Here is a 22,889-nt window from a genome sequence, read left to right on the forward strand (position 1 = left end):
TTTAATCAAAGAAATAAAACATTCCAGTTAATGTTGAAGCCTCCTTTGTTCTCCATCAGCAAACCAATTCCTCACCCTCTCCTCAGAGACAACCACTGTCATGAGTTCAGCACATCTTCCAGAATATTTAAACACATTTTGTGAGCATGTGTGTTTTCATGAGTAACGTGTGGCTGTGTGTGTGTGTGTGTGTGTGTTGTGTGGTTCCACGTTGTACGTGTTGTCCCCTAATTTGCTTTTTTAATACAACCTTATGTGTTTTCCGTCTCTCTAAGCTGCCTGTGTGGAGAGAGGGAACACCCGCTGAGCCTCTTCTCCACTTTTGCCTACGTGTGACTGTAAAGACAGAACCGTAGCCGGCGTGCAGGTTACCCCACGGCAAGCACGGTTTGCTCATTGAATCCCCACAACCACTTCAACCCCCTTGCACACAGGGACCTGAGGCTTCAGGGGCTGGCATGCCAGGGGTCGGCTTGTGATCCGCTCGCGTGTGTCACTCCTGCCCAGTGTCATGATGCCAGCATGGAAGTGAGGTGGTGTAAAACCCTGGGACCCAGGCTGGGTGCCCCAGCCCCTCCATCGGAAAGTCCTCCCTGTGCCCTTGGGTGCAAAGAACACCAACAGTCACGAAATCTTGACACTGGGCGGCGCTGGAATGTGGGCAGATGGTTTCTCTTTCTGCCTCAATGTCTCACCTCAGAAATGGGATTCTAGCAGGCTGCCCAGCTACCAGACAGATTGCTGGGAACCTAGCCTGATGAAGCACTTTGCAAGCCCCACAGTAGTGTGCAGATGGAAGACGCTGTTAGGAAGGCTCCCGGCCCACTTTTTCACTCCTTAACAGACCACCTACCCTATTCCAGGCACAAGCCCCCGATTTTCTGCCCATGACAGTACTTAATCCTCATTCCTGCAGCAGCCCCTTTAGAGAGACTGTTCCTAAGTAAGCTCTTGTTTTCCTGCCTTGTTTAATTACCACCATGGCAACGACATCATTTCCTTTTTTTAAAGCTATATATATATATATATATATATATAAAATTTGTGTGTGTGTGTGTTTCAGCCTCATTACGGGTTAAATTGAGTTTTATGAGTGTCAACCCAATCAAAATTTATAACTCTTTTCTCCAGAAAAATTGCTTCCAAGCTTCAACCAACCAGTCACAGGGAAGCTTTGGAACGCAACCAAGGTACTGTTGACACTGTTCTGTACTCAGATCGTGGAAGGTTAGCTGTTCTCCCCAGAGGGACTATGAGCCTTGAAGGGCAAGCGCTATGTCCTACACGGATTCCGCATCACACCGGTGTGCCAGGCTCAGGAGTATGTTGAATAAATGCTTGCTTAATTCTCCAAAGCCCAGCTCCCTTGTCTGCCTCCAAGAGATGGGTGCTGATGGGAGTGTCTTGGGCGTCCCTGGGAAGCCCTGCTGTAGTCGGTAAATCACAATACTAGCCAACTTGCCTCACAGATGAGGCCTGGGAAGCAGTGTGTCTTATCCAGACTCATTTGGCTGAATGGTACTTGTAATAACAATACCATCAGTGTTTCTTTAGCACTTAGCACTTGTTCTAGATGTTTTATATTTGTTCATGTATCTAATTGTCGCCAAAAGAAAGTTAGATATTTTTATTATCTTCATTTTACAGATGAGGAGACTGAAGCCCAGAGAGGTTAAACAGCTTGCGTCAGGTCACAGAGCTGGGAAAGGGGCAAAATGGAGATTCTAACCCAGAGCCTGTGGTGTCAACCAATGTGCCAAACCACTCAAGTTCATGATCTATATTAAAGCCTTGAGCAGTAGGCAAGATAGGTGCTTTTTAAAAATGCTTACATGTACATTCTACCAAATGCAGACAGCACAGAAAGATACAAAAGTCTAGTAGACTGCTCTGGAAATTCTTCCCTCCCTTGCTAAAGTCTTGATCAATATCTTGGCAAACATGCCTATAGATAACCCTCTCTGAACACATCTGTGTTTAGATACGTATTTACAATCTCCCGCACATGGGACCTCCCTCGAGCTGCTCTTTGGTGACCAGCATTGGACAGAAGAGACTGGAGTTCAGGAGAGGTGAGCCCAGCCTCCAGGGCCAGCCTTGGGACTTCAGTCCAGGGTGGGGCTTTCTCTTTTGTCCCAAGTGCTCAAAGCAGAGGCCACACGCATTGTTGACACCCGTTGCTCCTGTTCCTTCCTCCCATCACCCAGTCTTGGCTGTGAGCCAGGTTGGTGTGTACCCTTGAGGCTCCTTCGTCTTCCTGGGCTTGTTACCTACTAAGGAAGAGACTCAGGGTACTTGGCAACGAGGGATACAGTTCTCAGGAAAACTCAATAAAAATATCAGTGGAGCCTCGCAGGGACTGAACAGTGGCAGTGGTTTCCTGGCGCCCGGAGATCAAGTCACACAGTGATTGTGTATGTGGCCCCAAAGTGGACTTCTAGTGCCACCTTACCATTTCCCTGTTAAGCAGCACTTAAAGTTGTTTGGAAGAAGTTGAGGGCAAATGGGATCTGATATTTGGGGAGGGAGAGATGCCCATTACCTCATCCTAACCAACGTCCCTTCCTACTGATATTTTGTTTTAGGGTTGGTATCCGGTTTTGCTGAAAATGAAATCATCTTTCAACTCTCAGGCTATGTTAGTGAAAATGAACTCTAATGTGATTAGCTATTAATGCCGTGTAATGGAGGATCGGTATTAAATTGAGGCCTTCTGATCCTATTACTCCACAAACGCTCCCTCCTGCTCAGGCTGCTGCCCTGCCAGCCCCCTTCTCCGGGCCCAGACGAGGGGCTGAGGTGCTTGATCCCCAAGCCCGCGGCAGGAGCCTGGCTCTGCCTAAAGCCACTCCTGGCCAGACCTCTCTTCCTTCATTGCCTTGGGTTCCCTGCCGTGGTGTGGGGGGATCAGGGGTTGGACCTCAGGAGGCGTAATTTGGATCTGCCTGTGCTCTCAGAGCCAGGAGCATGTAGTTGAGGATCATGAGCTTACAAGTGCCAAGTTCTACCTCCACATCCAGAGGCAGTTGAAGATTTTCTGGACAGGCATGCAGCTAGAAATCTTAAGAACACAGTCTTTACCTCTTCTGCACCCAGCCCCTCTGCACCCCAGTCCTTTTTGTGAAGCTGACTTGAACATGATAGTTGTCAGTAGCTGCTGTCACTTGTCCTGGCTATGCCTCCCTTTCCTAGAGGGCTGGTATGAGACACAGGCTGTGGCCCAGCCCTGGTGTGTGCCATCACTTCCGATAGGAGTTGGGATGGGTGTCTGCTGCCCCACGCAGCGTGGACCCCTCACTTCCTTTGACCTGCCAGAGGAAGGATGCCTGTCAGCCATACAGCTTGTCTCAGAAGTGACAGGCATGTGGGAGCACAGGCCCAGGGCTGAAAGCACCACAGGGCCACCCTTGTAGGTCTGGCCCCACCCACAGGCTGCATCCCACCCTGCAGATGCCCCAAGGGAGCTGTGTGGGCCTGGGAGCAAGATAATCCCCCGCCGAGAAAATTGGCCAAGAGTGCAGGCTCTGGGGCTGGTCAGATGGCATCACCTTCATGTATGAATAATAGCATTTTTACAAAGAGAGTGATTTTTCTTGTGCTGTTTCCAGAAAACTGCTTTCAGAGGCACAGACTTTGCACACAGGACGGTAATGACTTTTTAATGACCTTAAGGGGCCTGGGTGTCCAGGCAGCAGTGATTCAATCTCAGTGGGAGGCTCATCGTGAGAGAGAAGATGGAACACCTGAAACCAAAGGGGGAAAAAACAAACCACAAATACATATATTTTCTTTGGTAGCGGTACTTGGTAATTAGACAATTACAGGAAACAGCTTCCCAGCAGCTGGCATTTCCACTGTGTGAGCGGAGGAGGGATGGCAACAACTGTGAACTCCTCACATTTATTACAGAAAATATTATTGGAGTTTATAGTCGTGGGTGCCGTGCTCTCCTCCAGCGCATTCTGATGAGCTGTGAGCATTAAACCAAGAGCAGAGCTCCTCCTCTCCGGGGCTCTTTAGGGCCTGCTTGCTGGGCTTTAAATGAGCTGGTTTTTGAGCCCACCCAGAGTCTGGCTGGTGCTGAGAGTAAGCCCTGGGGCGGGGGCGAGGGGTGGTGGGGGGGTACATTTGGAAGCAGGAAAGAGGAGGTCGGGGAGGCCTATGGAGAAACAGCCTCTCCTTCCCCAGGTGCCATCATCTGCATGGGGCAGTGTTCAGACAGAAGAGCCTTGGGTTTCACATGGCACAGAGTGACCCCTACTTCTCCCTCTCCTTTCCTGCCCTGCCCCGTCAACTTCCTGCCCTGGTTCAAAACTCCTCCCAGAAGCCCCCATACCTCTTAGAGGCGTGCCCCCTCAGCCAACAGCCCCTGAGGTGGGCCCATTTCACAGATGAGGAAATGTATTGGATGAACCCCACCGACCTTGATCACTTTTCTCTTTGGCTACCCTCGTGTCTCAGCGTGGACTTGGACTGTACTCTGTGCCTGTTGATGGCGAGCTTTGTTAGAATCCCAGTTGCCTTGACAGAAGGTAGGAGTACTCTGAGTGGGGATGCTAGGTACTGACCGCCTCTCTCAGACACACATGAGGTGGCATCCCGTTCCATTCCCCCAACTGTCCTACACTGCAGGCCTCCTGAGGATGGAAGGCAGGAGCCCTCAACATCTAACCCCCCACCGGCACTGTTGGCTGGGTTAATAGTACCGTCTAACCAGACACACGGTTGTGCTTCCTCTCACAGGTCCTGGCAGTCTGTAACTTTTGAGAGACAGCCCGCCTCCTTCATCCGAATCGTGGGAACACACAACACAGCAAATGAGGTAAGGGTCTCCATTCATGAGCGATGCTGTGCTGTTTCCTGACGTACAGGTAAATGCTACATCCTGAGCTAAGTAGAACTGTTTGTTCTCCCTGCTAATGGGCTGTTGTTCAGAGAGCCTGGTACACAAGAAAGTCCTGCTCTTGCACAGTGGGGATATCATTATCATTTCTAGATGGCTCTTCACTAGGAAATGAAAGCCAACTCCTGTGGCTTTGCTTACTCCCACCAGCCTCCTTGTGGAATTGGCCACCACAGAGACCTTGAGAGGTCACATGCCCTGTCCACAGAGTCGTCCGTTTTCCCAGACGACAGCTATTCCAGAGGTCCCTTGGCCCTCTGAACATGGTGTTTAAGGAACCTCAGCCCCACAGGAGCCACCATGGCAGACAGTTGCTGGTTTTCTGTCTGTTCTGTCCTATGCTAGGCTGCACAGAAATGCTTATGAATGGGCCTGTTCCTCCCCTGGCACCCAAGCCCAGATTGTTCCAAGGGACCACACCGTTTGTAGGTGTTCCTTCACTTTGGGATTTCATGAGGGAAGAGTGGCTGGTTTTTTCTCCCATTTTGAGCACCCACAATCAGGATAGCAGTCAGGTTAAAGGCCTGATCCTCAAACATTGCCATGCTGTTTTCTCTGGAATGTAAATGCCCCAGAGAAATGCACTGGGTTCCTCTGGTTCAGAAAACAGAGGACAGGGGCTGCCTGGGTGGCTCAGTTGAGGAAGCATCTGACTCTTGATTTCGGCTCTGGTCAGGATGTCAGGGTCGTGGGATTGAGCCCCATGTCAGGCTCCACACTGGGCATAGAGCCTGCTTGAGATTCTCTCTCTCCCTCTCCCTCAGCCCGTCTCCCTGCTTACACTTGCACGTGCTATCTCTCTAATAAGTAAATAAATAAAATCTTTTTAAAACATAAAAAATAAATGAAGAAAAAAGAAAGGAGAAGACAGTGCCCTTAGTGAATAGAGAAACCAGGACACCTGAGTGTGAGGGAGGCCGCCATGACTAATTATACCGGGACAGCCAGAATAAACCAGGACTGAGCCAGGCGCACCTGGACTGCCCTCCCCTCCACAGTGTGGCTTTCCGTTGTGCTCATGGAGGCACCTGGGCATTCACGCACACCATTTAAGGTGAGGCCAGTGTCAGTCAACACAGTAGGGTGACTGCTTACCTTTTCTGTTCTTTGAGTGGGTGTTGAGTGAGCACTGGTGGCTGGATGGTGGTGTCTAGTGTATGGCCACGCTGTTGACTTCATCTGCTGATCACGCCCTTGCTTTTTATGCTCGTGTGTGTTTAGTGTGAACCTCTGAAGGACTGCTGGTTAAAGACAGGAATCATAAGGAACCATAAGACTGAAATGGGAAATGAAAGGCAACAAAATGGTAACCGCTCTGCAGCTTCCCCTTAAGCTGCTCTTTCTCAGATCTGTCCGGGGCTGGCTTCCTGGGCATGTGACCAGAGCAGTTGCGTGGGGCTCCACACCCAGAAAAGGGCTCTGTGCTTGGGGTTTAATGCTCACCAGTACCATCTCGAGTGCTTCACAATTTGACCTATCCCTTTGTTCTTGTAAGGGCAGCTGCTTGGGACGATGGAGCATTCACCTGGGGCTGCGAGCCTCAGCTCGAACACAGGCCCCTCTGGCCTTCCCAGGACAGGTTCTCAGCCACCCACCCTCCACTCCCCGTGGGGGCCTAGCACGTTTGCAGGGAGGGTCCACGTCTAGTATGAATTTCACCTGCATCATAGGATAGGGCCCGGGCACCTGTGAGGGTCTGACCTGGCTTCAGGAGTTCCCCTGGCCAAGGGATTGCAACAGGAAGTAACAAAGGAAAAGCCTGTGTCAGGTCAGGAGAGAAACTGTGGGAGGAAAGAAAAAGCTTTTTTCCTGCTTTTTGAATAAGAGGCTCTACATTTTCATTTTGTGCTGAGCCCTGCATATTACATAGCTGGCCCGGTTGGTGCATTGTGTTTGTTAAATCAGAATTCTCCAGAGCACGTCAAGGTGTTTCTGGTACTTAAGAACGCATTTTAAAAAGTGAAAATATTGTGATAATTTATATTCATTTTGCCTTTTTATTCTTTTAGAACAAAAATGATACATGCCTACAATGTGTTTCTTGCAGGGAAGAGCTGATAAACAGAAGCTTGAAACTTTCTCTCTTACCTCTTTATTTCACAAATCTGAAAATTAAAAAAGTAAACAAATTGAGATTTTTCTTAAAGCACAAAATTAAAGAACTCTATACATCAGGTCATAAAAAGCACCCTTTTCTTTGATGAGGCAATAAAAGTATATTTGAATCTGTATTTTAATATATATTTGAGCCCCAAACCAAATATCATATTTTAAAATATTTTTTTCTTTTTTAAAAGTTTTAATTCCCATATAGTTAACATAAAGTTTTATATTAGTTTTAGAAGTACAATATAGTGATTCAGCAATTCCATACGTTACTCAGCATATTTTTTGCCTAGAAATCCCAATTTTTCTTACCACTTAAACTTACATTGTTACATGTTTATTATGTACCAAATCAGAAAACAATTTATCTTTCCATAATACTAAATCAACGTAAAACTGAGTATTTTTCATTTGCAGTCACTTATTTCTTATGTAATACATCCAAAAAACCCAAGCAGTTCTGTCTTTAATTCCTCTGTGGGATTCTGCAGTTAGGTATTCCAGCGGAAGGAATTCTGGGTCAGAGAAGGCCAAGGAGTGAGTGGGGTGAGTCTGATGAGTGTCTCCCAGAGTTTAGCCCCGACCCTATCCCCTCAGTGACCTTATAAAGAACAGTTTCCCATTACAGAACCCTGAAGTGAGAGTACAGATGAGCTTCCTGAACTGTGTGGGGAGATCCAACCCCACTGACCAGCCTGTTTGAATGGGTTGACTAGTACGCCGCTAATTAATCGGTGATCTGTTGCATTTGGCTCACGATCCTCAGTGTGGTATTGCCAACTGGGGAACCTCTTAAGTCATAAAATAAATAATGAATGGGGTCAAAAGGCAGGACCCACATACTGTCTCTCTCAGAGCACATAAGAAGGTACAAAAGTGCTGAGTCTCCCTGGGAATCAAGAATGCAGTGGACTCTCAAAGACCGCACTCTTTTCTCCATGGGCCGCTTTCTGGGGCTTCGTTTTGGACACAGCATCACGTGTCTTCGAGAACAGCGGGAATGTGTACACATCAGTGTGGTGATGTTCAGAGGTGAGAGAGACCAGGCTGCACTAAGGGAAGAGGAGTGACTGAGGTTGGTCCAGCAGGACTCCTGGGGAAGGCAGCCCCAGGGAAGAGCTCAGATGGCCCAGACAGCCAGGGAAAGGAGGCTGGGGGCACAGTCAGGAAATGAAAATGGCCGGGGGTCTGGACAAGCCCCATCCCGAGTCCCACAGAAGCCAGAACCCCGCCGTCAATCAGAATATTAGAGTCAGGGTGCTGCTTTCTCACAGGTGAGGGTGGTAGAGGGAGAGGCGGGGTTTCCTCAGCCTGTCACTGCTTGTTTGCCAGGTGATGTCCGTGGCCTCCCTTTAGTTAGAGCCAGGACCTTTAGAGACTGAGTGTTACCAGAGGCTTTTGGAAATTTCAAGAAGTGCAGCTGGGACTGGCTTTTAGCATGTGTGGATAATGGAAAGAGAAATGTGGGTGAATACCTTTGCTTCCCCCCCCTCCCCCCGCAGAAGATTGTTTTCTGCAGCTGCTGCCCCTTCCTGAGAGGAAGTCAGGCAGGGGATGGCAGAGGGAGCATCGCTCAGAGGTGCCTGTGACTTGAGGAGCATTCCAGGGGGTGGTGGTTGGGCGGTTTGGGCAGAGCATGGAAAATGCCAGCGCAGTGTGTCCCTGGGAGGGGGGCTTCCGGCTGCTGTGGGACTGGAAACCACCCCGACATCCACATCCCTCCTGCTGCTGGACTAGCAGAACCCCGCCTCCCCCCAAGCTAAACCTGGGATTCCTTGCCCAGTGTAGACGTGTGTGTCCTGCCCCTGTGGCCAGGCCTTCCTGCGTGCGAGGCCCACCTGCGGTCGCCAAGTGCTGGTCTCCAGGCCTCCCTGCTGTGGGGCATTCGGGTGACAGCAGTGTCAGCCACCGTGGAGCTTCAGATTTCTTGATAACCTGTTTTGGCACGCTTCTGATTTCCTGCAGCATTTCATCCCTGTCCTCTGGGAAGTGTCTGTCTGCTGCTGGCATCTGTCTCTCATCTTCCTTTGTGAGCGCAGCAGCGAGGAATTCATTTAATTTTTTAGCTACATTTACGACTCCTGTCAATAAATTTCCCTAATGCTTACCTCACAGCCTCCTCCACTTCCTTCAGTGACCTCCTGCCCTTGTGTACTTGGCATCACCCTTGCCATTTATCTTCGCTCCCGAGAACATTTTCCTCTCTTCCCCACAGCGTGTGCTTTGTCATCCTCCGCTCTGCAGTCTCCCCTGTGCCGGGCGCGCCTCTCACACGGCTTGGGCTCCTCTCCTTTACCCTCGGATGCCTCTCTTGCATGTCTTCTGTGCGCTCACAGGGTCTCCTTTGTCTCCCTGTCACGCTTAGCACTAGATGGCAGACACGTGTCTTTCAGCACAGCCGCCCTCTCGTCCTGCTCCCCTTTGGTTGCTTCCAATTATCCAACTGTCCCCGGGGCCGGCAGCCAGCAAGGTCCTCCTTGGCTGCTTCCTCGGGCACGTGACGCTGGTCCCGGTGCCCGGCTGGCGATGGCGTGCTCATGCCAGTGCGGCGGCCCATCGGCCTCGACCGCTCATCAGCTCTGAGTGCCCTGGAGGCAGACGGTGCTCCTCTCTCCAAGCCTCTCTTGTCTGACAAAGGGTAGAACCGGGGCCCATGGACAGCGCCCCACGCGCCTTGGCCAACCCGAAGCTGCCGCTCTGGTGACTGCCGCCGAGCCGTGCTGGCTGGGATGCGCGCCCCGAACAGGCCCCTTGGTTTCCATTTCAGTAATGATGGTAGCAGAGCCTCACACCGCCATCCCTGGAGATCAGATGGGTCCAAACAGGATCCTTCCAGGGACCTCTGAAAAGCAGTCCATGGATTAAAGGAACAGAAGTTACACCTGTTTTGGTTTTTTTTTTTGTTTTGTTTTTTTTAATGGCTTTCCTGGATGCCTGGTTTTGAGAGCAAGTTCTGGAATGAATTTTCAGTAGGCAGAGCTCAGGGACACAGACAGCCCCTGGCGGAGCAAAAAGACTGTGGGAAAAACGAGCTATCTGTATCTAGAAAGACTGTGGTCCATTCGCGAGAACCGGGGACAGTGGAACGTGAGAGCCTCTGCCCAGTCAGTAAGCAAAGCTGCGGAGGGCATGGCCGGGCTGCCTGTCAGCTGCTCTCAGGGTTCCTTTCTACCTACCAGATGTGTGTAGCTAAGGACAGAGGCTGTATCCTATTAACTGTGTGTCCAAGCACCTTGTGTGGGCCCCGTGCTCATATGCATGGAGAGCCTGTCAGCTGAGGGAGAAAATGAAACGTTCCGTCTGTCCGTCCATCCCTCCCTCGTGCATCCTCAGCCACCAAAGGCAAGGACTTAGTGCTCCTGCTTCTCCCCATCAAGAGCCCGCGTCACTCCGGAGGTAGACCTCCTGCAGCCACCCTGAAGAGCTGCTGAAAGCAGACACTTTGGTAAGCGGAAGGGCAAATACGCCACATGCCTCCGCAGGTCCCGGTTGAAGACTCTCATAGTAACGATTGTTCTTACTGCAAATTATAGTAGCAGCTCGTATTTACTGAGCAGTTACTGTGCTCAGTACTGAGGCTAATTACACTGTCCACTCGGCAGATGTGAAGGAGAATCTACTCTCACCCACTTTTTAAGGATGACGGACAGCCCTTCGCCTCTAGCACTGAGGGAGTATAAACTGCGGTCGTTGCCAGAGAGAGGAGTTTGGTAAGATCGAAGGTCGGACATGTGTGCGCCTACCCTAAGATGAAGCATCTGACGCCTGTGGGTATTTTCTCAAGAAGCTCTCACACGTGCTCCGGGTACAAGAGTGAAGACGCTCCCAGCAGCACTGTTCCTACGAGACCCAAGCAGGACACCTCCCAGTCATCCGTCCGGGGAGAATGGAAAAGCCAAGCCTCACTGGACCGTCACCCATGCTGTCATCCAATCACAGCATGTCGAAGCAAAGAAGCCAGGCACAGAAGAGCACAGAGAGTAGGATTATATTCATGTAACGTCAAAAACAGGCGCAAGTAAGCTGTCATATACAAGGATGTGGACACGGGTGGTGAAACTTTTCTTCAAAAAAAAAAAAAAAAAGCGAAGGAATAATTATTATTAAAGCCAGAACTGTGGTTTCCTCGGGGTGGGGAGGCTCGGGTCAGGAAGGGCCGTCCTCATGGAGGGACTGAGGGACACTGGCAGTGTTCTGGGTTGTTGACCCTGGTGGAATCTACGTGGCGTTCACCCTGTAATTATTCAGCAAGCTGCGCGTTTACATTTCATGCATTTTTAGGGCGTGGTTTCCCCAGTAAAAATGTCCTAAGCAAAAAGGAAAATTTGATGAGGAAGCTAGAGCTGAGCGATGTTAAGTATTTTGCCCAAGGTCACCCTGCTGGCGAGTGCCGGTCAGGATTTGAATCCCGGCAGTCGGTCTCTGAAAATATCCAGACTGCACTGTCTCCCAAAAGGACACACTAAGTAATAGTAGAGCCCCAGAAATGAGCCCAGCTCTGCCCAGCACAATCAGATGTGGTAAGCACATGGCTCCTGTGGGCACACTTCAGGCACCAGCCCACGCCAGATCTGGGAGAAAAACGAAGGCAGGGCCTGGCTTAGAGCTGGTGGCCATCAGCCAGGTGAAGAGCAAGCCGTCCAAACTAGAGCCCAACAGCCCAGCGGATGTAGACCAATGCAGGGGCCGGGCCTGAGGAGGAGACCTCCTCATCTATAAAATAGACCACAGGAGCCTGGCCCTTGGGACTGGAGAGACATGGACGAGATGGGGGGCGGTGGCAGACTCCTCCACACTCATGCAGGGGACGTGCGGTGCGTGGGCTGGCCACCGAAGGGTCTGCACAAGCCTGCAGCAGCAGGACAGAGAGTCTGCAAGTGGCTGCTTGAGCTGCCCTCCAGGACCACTCAGCGCGGAGCCCAGAGTGAGGCAGAATTTATTTACAGGCATCTGTCAGTCCAGTGAGTGTCTGTGGGTCCCAGTGCCATCCTCATTCCCATAGCAACATGTGGCTCAAGTGAAGAAAAAAAACACAAAAACAAGGAAAGGGACTCATTTTGTTGTTGTTGTTTAAAAAAAAAAAAAAAAAACAAAAAAAAAAAAAACAAAAAACTCCTTCCTGGCCTGGTGGTAATTGTTTTCCAGACACCCCCACCAGGTCTGATCGCACCCTCCCTGGCTGCCCCGGGTCTTCCCCTTGTAGCATCCTCTAGAGGCTGTGCTCTAAGCCCCCAAAGGCAGGGGGCCCCCAACGCAGCCATAGGCTGGCTCTCTAGGCCCGAATTCCTGCGCAGTCTGCACCAGGCCTGAAGCAAACATCCCGAGGCAGAGACTCCAAGAGATGACAGAGCAAATGGACCAGTGAGCCTCTCCCTCAGAGAGCTCCTGACCTCAAGCTGCCACTTCTGCCAGGGAGGGGGATCCTGGCCCTCCAGGGGATGTCACATAGCAGTGATGGCGAAGGGAGGTTCCGAAATCAAACGTGCTCAGGAGGAGAAATTACCAGTGCAAACCAGGCTTCCGACGGCACCCGGATGCCCTGTGGGGTGTATGCAAGGCAGAGGGCAGGATTGGGTGTGGGCCAGAGACAAGACAAGCACAGGAATAGTAGGGCATTGGCACGGACAGGTCAGCCTGGCTGGCACCTGTGAGTTTGCAGAGCCTTTGCCCAGGTCCCTCACTACACGGCACTTCTTTTTTTTTTTTTTTTTAAGATTATTATTTATTTATTTGACAGACAGAGATCACAAGTAGATGGAGAGGCAGGCAGAGAGAGAGGAAGGGAAGCAGGCTCCCTGCTGAGCAGAGAGCCCGAAGCGGGGCTCGATCCCAGGACCCTGAGATCATGACCTGAGCCGAAAGCAGAGGCTTAACCCACTGAGCCACCCAGGCGCCCCTACACGGCACTTCTTGAGGATGGAGATGGTGTCCTGGTATCTTCGTGTCCTTGCACCCAGCCCTGTCCCCCACAGGGTAGCCCCTCCATAAATCAGACCAAGGGCCAGAGCTTTAGTGCAGGGTTCTGAGGGAAATAAGCTCTTGGGAACCCTCTATGACAACTTGCATCTGAGGAATGAGGGAGAGTGGAAGATTGCACCAGGCTATAATCCCCATGACCTTGGAGAACGGCTGGCCCATAGCTCTGGGCAAGTCTAGGACATGGGCAGCTGGGGCTCTATGTGCTGGCCTTCCAACCTGAGGGGGCACAGTCAGGCTACTTGACGCCCTATCCAGCAGGAAGGGGGCCTTGGCAAGGCCACACCTACCAGGTTCTACCTGGGAACTGGAACATTTCCCCTTTTTCGTTTCTTAGTCTTTTTTTTTTCCCCAAAATAAAAAAGATACCTCTAACACTCCAGGGCCAGAGTAATGACGATGAGAGAGTAAACTGTTCTCCCTGGAACTCTGGAGTGTGCACACAGAAAAATATGGTAACCAGAGATTGCAGGGCTACCTGGGGCGATAATGTATTAAAAAGGCTCTTTTTCTAGAACCTTCCAAGCCGTAAGGTTCCAGGGATCTGTGGGAGCCCTGGCCTATGTGAATATGGGAAAGTAGAATTGGAAAGTTTAAGAACTTGCCATACCTAAGCAATGTTACCAGGAATCATATTCCTATACCTGTTAGGATTAGATAGTTGTGCAAAACAGTTTGGGCATCGTATCACCCCTAAGCAATACTGAAAAAGTATTGTTCACAATCTGGAAATGTCTCCCATTAACAAAAGTTTTCTTAACGGAAAACCAGGTTTTGGGCTGTTCAGATGAACATAGAGCTTTTGCTTATAAAAAGGGGTGTTTTGCTGGAGAAACTTGGACTTAAATTTCAGAGGAACAAAAAGTGAAACGTCCCTGCAAGAGAGACGCCTATGCAGTGCTCCCGTGGTAGGTGTAAGAAAGATGTTCATTGTCACTGGCATTGGGATCCGTGAGCACTTGCTGACCGTGGAGTGGGTGCAGGTGCCGCCGCCACAGACACCAGGAAGCGGACGGGCTCCAGAGTGGTATCGCCCAGAAGTCTCGTCTTTGTGCCTGACTTACGGGCAGATATCCCTGAGAGGCGGTTATCTATTTTACCAAGATATGTCACCTTGGAAATCTAAGTTGAAAGCTTGGGTCAGGAATGCTATTTGTATCGGCTGGCATGAAAGCAGTCGGGGAAAATTACTCAGGAGAAACCAGAAAAGCAAGGTAGAGCCATGGATCAACATTTATTAAATTTTCCCCATTTTTGCTACCGTTCACGGCGGACTCAGCACAGCCTGGGAAAACAAGCCGGGGCTTCTGTGCGTCTGAGGGCCTTGAAGCTCTGTGGCGCACGCCGTGCTTGGGGAGGCCCAGTAATGAAAGAAGGCATGGCCTGCAGCTGGCCGAGCCACTAGCCTGAGCCCCGAGCAGAGGCCCGCGCGTCTGTGCGCATCCTTTCCAGGTGGCTCCCGGAGACAAGAATGCCCCAGACTCTCTCAAACGTGTCGAGAATTATGGCTCCCGGAGAGGAAAGGCGAAGTGATAATAAACAGCAGCTACAAAAAAGGACACCCGGATAGTGACTCAGGCTGGGTCGGACTCATACACACGACTACCTTCCAAATTAGCCAGCTCCTCTCTGGGGATAGATCCGGCGGCCGTTGAAGCTGGTTCAGCGAAGGTGCCCCTTTGTGAGCAGCGGCAATCAAACAGGCTAATGGGATACATGATTGCCGAAAAGGGGCCGGGAAAATGATGTGGTGGCCGCGGTAATGGTTTTGCATAAATCAGTAGTATGACTCTGCCCTGAACGCCTCATTCGCTTTTGGTCACATCCTTTCCGAGGGGTATTGCAGTCTTGGGAAGGTTCGTGGGAAAGCAATGGAATGACAGGAGCTTCTGAGCAAAGAGAAACCCAGGATCTGGCTGTTCCCTCTAGAGGGAGGCAGAGGAGCTTGAGGGCAGGGCCTGCAGGGTGTCCACTCCGGAGGGCAGCCTGGACCCCCCAGTCTACCCCGGTCTTCCTGGTCTCCCCGGTCTCCCCTGGTCTCCCTGCGAACAGAGCAGAGGCCCTGCAGCCTCTCTTGCCTTGGGCACTTCAGCAGAGGGTTCGAGGCCGCATCAGGGAAGGAGCCAGTTTCCCCCCAACAGGCTCACTCTCCACCCCTGCTCCCAAGAAGAGTCGGGCCCCTCTCTGGGTGCCCAGGTTCCCAGGCCTGTACGAGGTGATGGTGGTGAGGCACCCGGGCCTGGGGCCTGGCTGGCCGTTGGCCTTGTGCTATGTTGGGTTCAGGGCCAGCCCACTGTTCTCCAGAAAGGGGAGCAGGCTTAGGAGCCGCTCGGCCCTTGAGGTTGAATCCCACCACTCACTCCTGGGACCTTGGGCGCACTGCCCTTGCCTCCTCTGCAGAGAAGTAAACTCATACCAGCAGGGGCGCCCCTGCGCCCCATCTCCCCTGCTCAACGCCTGGTCCAGGTTTGTGGTCCGTGGGGCGCTTGAAGTTTAAAAAACAAAAACAGGGAAAGGATCTGAAGGCAAGGACAGGCCCTTGGAAGCTGGCTAAGCCTAGAGCTCCCCACCCCCCACCCCCCAGGACCCCGCTGCTGCCCCCTTCTGTAGCATGGCCAGCTGCCATCTGTCCTTCCAGAGAATCTTTCCAATCGCTTCTGACCCTTTTCTCTCCTGTGTCCGTCTCACCATGTTTCTTCTCAATTTGGGTTATTCTTCCCTTTAAAAATGACTCTTTCCCGTTTATCCCAAATCACTGAAGTCTACCTCAGGGGGTTTTAGGATTTAAGGGTTTCTTGTCCCTATCTTCTTCCTTTAGACACTTTTCCCCCCTTTTAAGCAGTTTTTATTATTTGTATTCCTTTTGTAATAGTTTTAATTGAGTCATTTTTAAAGAGCCGCCTCTGTCCGGAGCCTCTAGCCTCCTGCCCAGGTCTGGCCAGCCCCTCAGAGTGCTGCCCCGAGCCATGCCCCCCACTGCCCCCCACCCATACCCTCCTGCTCTCTCCCTCATCACCCTCCGCTGGAGAGCTCCAAGGGCCTCCCCTCTCCTGCTGCGTCTAGGGCTCCCTCCTCTGGACTTTCCTGCTTGGCTGCCCCAGGCTTCCCTACTCAGCTCAGGCATCTCCTCCCCCAGGAAGCATCCATTCCCTACCCCCCACCCCCCCAACTACCCACCCCCAGCTGCCTGGGCACTCCTCTGTGCCCTCAGGGCTCCCTGTAGGCGCAGAGCCCCTTGCTCATCCACAATGTCTCTGCTGTCCCTACCTGATGGTGCCCCTCTGAGGAACCAGGAGCCACGTGGTGGGCATGCAGGGGCACCTCGTACATGTTGTGGAGTGAACGCATGAGTGTGCTCAGACCTCCTGACCTCCACACCCCAGTCACCCGCCTCCTTCAGCCACTCCTTCCATACATGTAGGGCCTGCTCTGCCCTCTCTGCCTGGTACCCAGAGGCACCCTTCTTATCCCGACTTCTGCCTGCCCTCTGCCTGCTCATTCTAACTCCCGCTGCACATTTGACCTCTTCGTTGACTCCAGCCCTGACCCGTCTTCCCATTTGTAACTCACCCTTTTTCTCTTAGAACCGTCCGCACAGTTTGTGACTTACTAAAATTAACTGTTTCCTGTATGTTGCCTTTGAATCTGGCAGAGCCTGCTTGGCTCTCCGGAGATGCTTAGGGAACCCACACTGAAGTTCATTGGTCCTTTAGGGACACCCTTGGGTCCCAGACTGAAGCTTAGCATGGAGGTAGCCCTGTCCCTCCTGTCTGGTCCCAGGCACACCCATCCTGGGGCTACAGGGTGACATGGCCAGGCAGCCAGCAGCCGGATGTCCATGGCCTCCTGTCTGCACTAACTTGGTTGGAAGGGCCAGCCACTGGCGGCAGGGGAGCAGTGGCTGGGATCTCTGGAGAAGGAATAGCCATGGCAGAACATGAAAATGGCCCGTGGAGATTGCGGTCACTGTCACTAGGCATGTGGGGGATAACAGCCATTTGCACTATTACTTTAAAAAACCGGTTGGTTAAATGAACTAAAGATGGTTGTGCAGTTCACATCACCCAAGTTAGAGAAGAGAGATGTGCAGGCTGGAAGTGGGAATGGCAGCAGCAGGAGGGCAGCAGGAGGCAGGCCAGCGAGCATTTCTTAGGTGCCCATGGGCTCTCCCAGCACCATGTGGAGCAGAGCCCCTGCCCCTCAGGCCAGGGACGCTGATGGGACGCTTTCTAAGATAAGAGGCATACTCCGAATGGCCAGCCAATACTGTGTGGCCCCACAGAGAGGCTTTCTAAGTTTATTTTTCAATCTAGAATTGAAACACGGATGTGTTTATTCCCGTGCAAGTCCTGCGTGGGAGAAAGGACAACCATGCCTTGGTTCTTGAGCCCCAGGGCTGCTAAGCTGGAAGGACAGAGGCAGGAGTGGGCCAGGCTCTGGGGCGGGAGGCCTGAAGCCTCACAGGGCCTGTGAGGCAAGATCTTGCCTGGAAATTCAGGGCACTGAAAAGCTCGCAGGCACACAGGGAGGGAAACCATGTGGAGGAAAGGTCACCAGTCAGTGCATGGGTCAGCATCAGGCCTGCGGAATAGCCTCTGGAGAGCTTTGGGCCAAGAGCACGGGCTGCAGGTTAGAGGGCGTGATGGTGCAGGGTACGGACTCAGGGTCAGAAAGGGGGAAGGGGCAGTAGTGCAGCATGCACACATTTCCCTTCCAGTAGGTGAGACGCAGGCTCTGGGGACAGAGTGTGACCGGACTGGACTGAGAGAGAACAGGATGTCAGTTGGCTTACGTAGGAGAAGCTCCAGGGAGAGGCTTGAGAGAACGTGTGGGTGGGATTCCAGGCAGCGGAGGTGTGTTCTGGAGGGGGGTGCCCAGTGTGCCCTCAGCAGCCCCACCCACACTTAGGAAGAGGAGTGCTCCTCAGGCCACAGAGACCATCACTAACCCGCCAAAGGGCGCTCTTGTCACTTGAAAAGCTTAAAGAATGTTAAACTTGGAGAAGAAGAGGTTAATATCTACCACGCAGAAGATGTTCAGGTTTGCCCTTCATGGCACAGGTCACAGCTGATGGCCCGGACAGTTCAGAATCACAAAAGGCCCTCCCATCGGGCTCTTGCTGGGTTAGCACCTGCAGATGGGCCCAAACGGGAGATGTGCTCCAACAGAGAGGAGGGGAAGAAAGGAAAAGGGAGGAGGACGGGGGTGACTTGGCACCTCGAGGACCCCAGGAAGCACCATGGCGAGAACAGGGCCGGCCTAAGCTTCAAGGAGAGAAATCCGCTCCCTCTAAGAGAACCCGGCTCTGCCAAAATGCACAAGACAGACCTGAGGACGCATGGCCTCCGTGAGTCTTCATATTAGTGTTTGAGATGTGACATTTGAAACAGCGGTAGAAAAATGAAGTAGGAATGGGGGAAAATAGTGATGCAGGAAGGTAAGCACAGAATTTGTATTTTAACTACAGTCTCACAGCTGCCATCACATTTGTCTTCTCCTCTGTGAGCCTGATTCTACAGTAGAAGGTTGTGTGTGTGTGCACACGTGTGTGTTGGGGGGGTGGGGCATGGTGCACATGCTCGAGCTGTGGAGGCCACAGCGCCCCTGGGACGAAGGAGGGACAATTCTTTTTACCCCCCACCCCAACCCCTGCTCCAGCTGCGCCACGTCCCTCAGGGAAAGGGGCAGGTGCCCACCAGCCCTGCTCTGTGTTCTGCCCACTCCCAGGCTACCAGGGCCTTTAGCGCTACAGACAGGCTCTTATCCAGGAGCAGACTCCCCACACGCTGGCAGATCCAAAGCTGAGCAGCTCCTGTCCTGCCAGCAGGCCCGCAGAATAAAGGGAGCCAGGCAGGGGGATGGCTGTTTTCCTGGAAGTGCTGGGTGCCCCTAGTTGGTGTGTCCCACCCTCACGGGCCAGAAGGTGCCATGCCCCTGGGCCACATGGTCTGTCCACGCAGGCTCCAGGGTCCCACCAGCCAGGCAGATACCTCTACAAACCAAGTTCACTGAGAGCACTACCACTTCTGTCTCACTTGTTTAGCGGAAGCCTGGAGACAAAAGGGAGAAAGCCTGGGATCAGGTAGTGCCCTATCAGCTGTCGGAGAGCCAGCGCCCTATCTGCTGTCCGTCCTGGAGGCTGTAGTCCGGCGGCTGGGTTTCTGCCCCGACGGTCCCCCCGCCATTGTCCCATCAGCAGCCCAGCACACCAGTTCATTTAAGACTCTCTGGCACCATCAGGCCCCTCGGGAAATGCAACTCACCCTTAAACCCCCTTCCAGCTGAGGCTTCTAGCCTCCCGATCACTGCCCCTGCCTCTTGCTGGGATCCACCACTGCCAGACCCATCCTCACAGCCCTCACTTTCCCTAGTGAGCCTGTGTGGCCCTTCCTGCACCCCAGCCCCGCTGCCCCCCAGCTGCCTGGGCTACAGCCTCTTGGGCTAGCTCATCCCAGAGTTGTCCCACTTTGCCGAACTTCACCTCTAACAAGTAGTCAAGGTCGATATGTGTTTCTCCCGAGTCACCCCATGGACTCTAGCTCCTCCTCTTGGCCTCTGTGACTTCCTGCCCAAAGCTCTCCCCCATCGTTGAGGACAGTACTGTTGACCTGGAGCTGACCACACCACCCTCCATCTGCGGGCCGCCCTGCCCGCATGAATCACACATCCCACAACCCGTCAGCTGCATGTGCACTTTTGAGGCCAGAGTCTTTGTTATGGGAGCTGAGGTACAGGCGCAGCCCCGTGGGAAGTGCCCAGTCTGTGTTCGCGCGATGAGCAGGTTCTGGGATATTCCTCAGCAGAGACCTCGCCAGCCCCGTGGAGTCGGATCTTTCCCTCGGACACCACTGGCCCTTTCCTCCTAAAGTCTTTATCCGAGTTATTCCCCTTGCCTGGAACACTTCTAACCCCAAAATGCCCCTCTTTTCCTCCAAGCCATGCCTATCCACTTTAAAAAGCACTCCCTTGAGAGCTTAGAGTCTCCCAAGGGCAGCTGCAGTGGCCTTCAAACATTTTGTTTGCTTCTCCCCTGGAAGAACTTGGGAAGAAAAGTATAAGTAACCCACTGAATATTTAAGGTTGAAAAGTAAAATATGAAGTTGAAATACAATTATTTTTATAAATATGAGGTTAAAAATACACATTTTTATAAGATGGAAGATGAGGAACCAATTATTAGGAATAAATATTTGATGACATGATTCACTAAAATAGATTTTAACCCACTTATTGAATAAGGCACACCAAATCCGAAAGTCATCATGCAAACCCTTCACACTGGGTTTTAGCCAGCGTATCTTGAAGATGTTTTAATTCTGGAAAAAATCTCAATTATGTTTAAAAAATGACATGAGTCATGAGTATACCTCACTTCTGAATTCGGAACCTCTCCCTGGGCAGAGCTGCGCCCTCGCGGGGCCAGCTTCCCTCCAGTGAGGGCAGCTGGGCGGTTGTGAATTCAGTCACGTTCTCGGGCAGTCTGAGCATGTGCAGGCACTGAGGATCTGAAAATGGATTCCCCTAAAACTGCCACCGTGCTCCTCAGAAAGTGGCTTGGCCAGCGCCACACCAAAGACCACCACTGCCCAGGAGGGTCGGGGTGGGCCCTGGGGAGCTGCAACCCCAGAAGGGTCTGGGTGTTGGTGGAGAAAGGAATTTCTGCCCGGGAGGGGCGGGCCCGCTTCCCTAAAGGCCCAGCTCTGGCTGAGCGTCTGGCTGTCCTTGACACCAGTGGAGACCTGCACACCGCCCAGCGTGCCAGGCTCACACCCACACACACTCACATGGTGCCTCCCCTAGCATCCAAGCTGTGCCCCGTCCACACCGGCGCTGGCCCAGCCCTGAGCGAGGAGCCCAGGCGCTGGCCCAGGGACTCCCCGGCTGTGGCCGTGCTTCGCGGCTCCCGAGGGGGGCTGGCTGTCCTGCGCCAGCAGTGCGTCCCCGACCCGCCCGGCCCACGTCAGGGTGCGGCGTTCCCTTCCCGAGGGCCCCGTTGGGGCAGAGAGGGAGGGACCCACCTGGACCCCTGGAGACAAGCTTGGTCCTCCCCTGGGGTGACGCCCTGCTGGCTGTTATTTTTTACTATCAGCTTTATTGACCCATCAGTCACGTACGGCGCGGCTCACCCACAGGGAGCGCGGCGCAGGGTTTCAGCAGAGCTGTGCCGCTGCCCCACAGCCACCCTGTTGGCCGGCAACCCAACTGCCAAAAGCAGGGTTCATCCACTCATTCAAAAGGAAGAGCTTGGGCGACGAGAGTAGCCGGGAATGGAATCATCCAGTGAGAATATTTAAAAGAAAGATTTTATTTATTTACTTGACAGAGAAAGAGCGCACAAGTAGGCAAAGCGGCAGGCAGAGCGGGGCTTGATCCCAGGACTCTGGGATCGTGACCTGAGCCGAAGTCAGATGCTTCACCGACTGAGCCCCCAGGCGTTCCACCAGTGAGGACACTGAACGGGAAGCCATGCCCATACTGCCTGTGACTATAGCCCATCAGCCCTTTACTTCTGTCCCAACCGACCGAGAGCAGTGTCCCACCTCCTTGTCGCTGTCCCGTGGCCGCCTCCTGGGTGCAACACCCGCCGTGTTCACGAGGCCTTTGCTCTCTCCTGCCAGGTGTTCCACTGCGTCCACTTTGAATGTCCGGAGCAGCAGAGCAGCCAGAAGGAGGAAAGCAGCGAGGAGTCAGGGCCTGGGGAGCCCAGCCTGGCGGGTCCGCAGCTCGACCCCCACGCCCTGCAGGCCCCCGGGGGCAGCTCCCTGCCTTCCAGCCCCCGCTCTGCCTCTCGCTCGCCCAACCGGCAACACCAGTAAAGGGGGCACGGACATGGAGGCATGTGGTGGGCCCTGAGGGCAGGGGCCAGGACTGGCATCCTCCCGGGAGGGATCTCTGTCGCCAGGCCCTCTCCCCTCCTGGGAGGAGCAGACGGCGCTGGCAAAACAGACACAGGACAGGCTTTCTCCCAAGGACAGAAAGGGGCCACTTTGTTCTCCTCTCAATTTGTTCAAATCAGGCTGGTCTCCAGGGGGAGAAAATGGGTCTTCAATCTTCATCAAGTCCACCATTAACACCCTACCTCTCTAATCTAACCCGGGCAAAGAGGCCGCGGTGGACGGGCCGGTGTCGGAATGCTGCGACGGCACCAAGCTCAGGAGAACGCATCAGGCCTTTATTACCTCCGGGCACCCTTTAGGAAGTGGGTTTCCGTAGAGTGTTTACTCTTCTGGAACACATTGCCCTGGCAACTAAATGATTTTTTCTTTCTTTTAGTTATTGTCCATTTGCTGAATCATAGGTGTTCCAGATCTTTTTGAAATGCTCAAACAGCAAATCACTTGTTTTATTCCCTTTTGATGCTATAATTTTCCTTCTTTAGTTTTGAACGGTTAGGCCTGGGGTGGAGCGGAGAAAGGCTGTGCACAGCTCCTGAATGAGGCACAGATGCAGCTCGTCATGGCACCGGGGCTGACAAGGAAAATCTTCTGAGGAAGTTCAAAAAAATACACAATGAGCAAATCAATCCGAGGACACTGGAGTTAATAATCACTCGAATTCCTGAGTTATTAACCTGTCATTCCTGAAACGTACCCAGCCTTTAAGCTTGGGAGGCTGACAAGGAAATGGTTATTTTTGCCACCTGCTAATTTCCTGTTCCTGAGTCTGTAAATGTACCTGTAAGTCCACAGCAGCTTCCAGTAGGGCTGAGCCCGCCCCTGAATCACCACCAGTAAGCCGAGCCGTGGAGACGGTAGTCCCCTGTGCCGGCAAGTGTCAGCAGCACGCTCCTGGGGCTTTGCAGGGTGGTCATGGCGGATCAGTCTTTGCTGTGTTTCATCCCCAGACCTGACTACTCGGCCAAGGTTGAGAAGAAAAAGTAGTTCTAAGAAGCTTTTCTCCTCAT

At 52.6% G+C, this 22,889-nt stretch overlaps 1 protein-coding gene across 3 annotated transcripts in view; it reads left to right on the forward strand.

Moving 5' to 3' along the window:
- The window catches only part of BTBD9 (BTB domain containing 9), a 411,577-nt gene extending 389,064 nt beyond the window's left edge, over positions 1 to 22,513 (forward strand). The window contains exons 10-12 of one of the 3 annotated variants that reach the window (XM_032862307.1): positions 4,744 to 4,822; positions 6,125 to 6,209; positions 6,913 to 6,938. In XM_032862307.1, coding sequence (XP_032718198.1) covers positions 4,744 to 4,822; positions 6,125 to 6,209; positions 6,913 to 6,923 — 175 coding nt within the window. In that variant the 3' untranslated portion in view covers positions 6,924 to 6,938. Of the gene's footprint in view, positions 1 to 4,743; positions 4,823 to 6,124; positions 6,266 to 6,912; positions 6,939 to 21,603 lie in introns of those variants that run through there. The other 2 variants (XM_032862306.1, XM_032862305.1) reach the window with 2 other exon arrangements.
- Positions 22,514 to 22,889: the final 376 nt, after the last annotated feature.

Source organism: Lontra canadensis, unplaced genomic scaffold, assembly GCF_010015895.1.
Source record: "Lontra canadensis isolate GAN:19392208 unplaced genomic scaffold, GSC_riverotter_1.0 scaffold23, whole genome shotgun sequence".
Lineage (NCBI taxonomy): Eukaryota > Metazoa > Chordata > Mammalia > Carnivora > Mustelidae > Lontra > Lontra canadensis.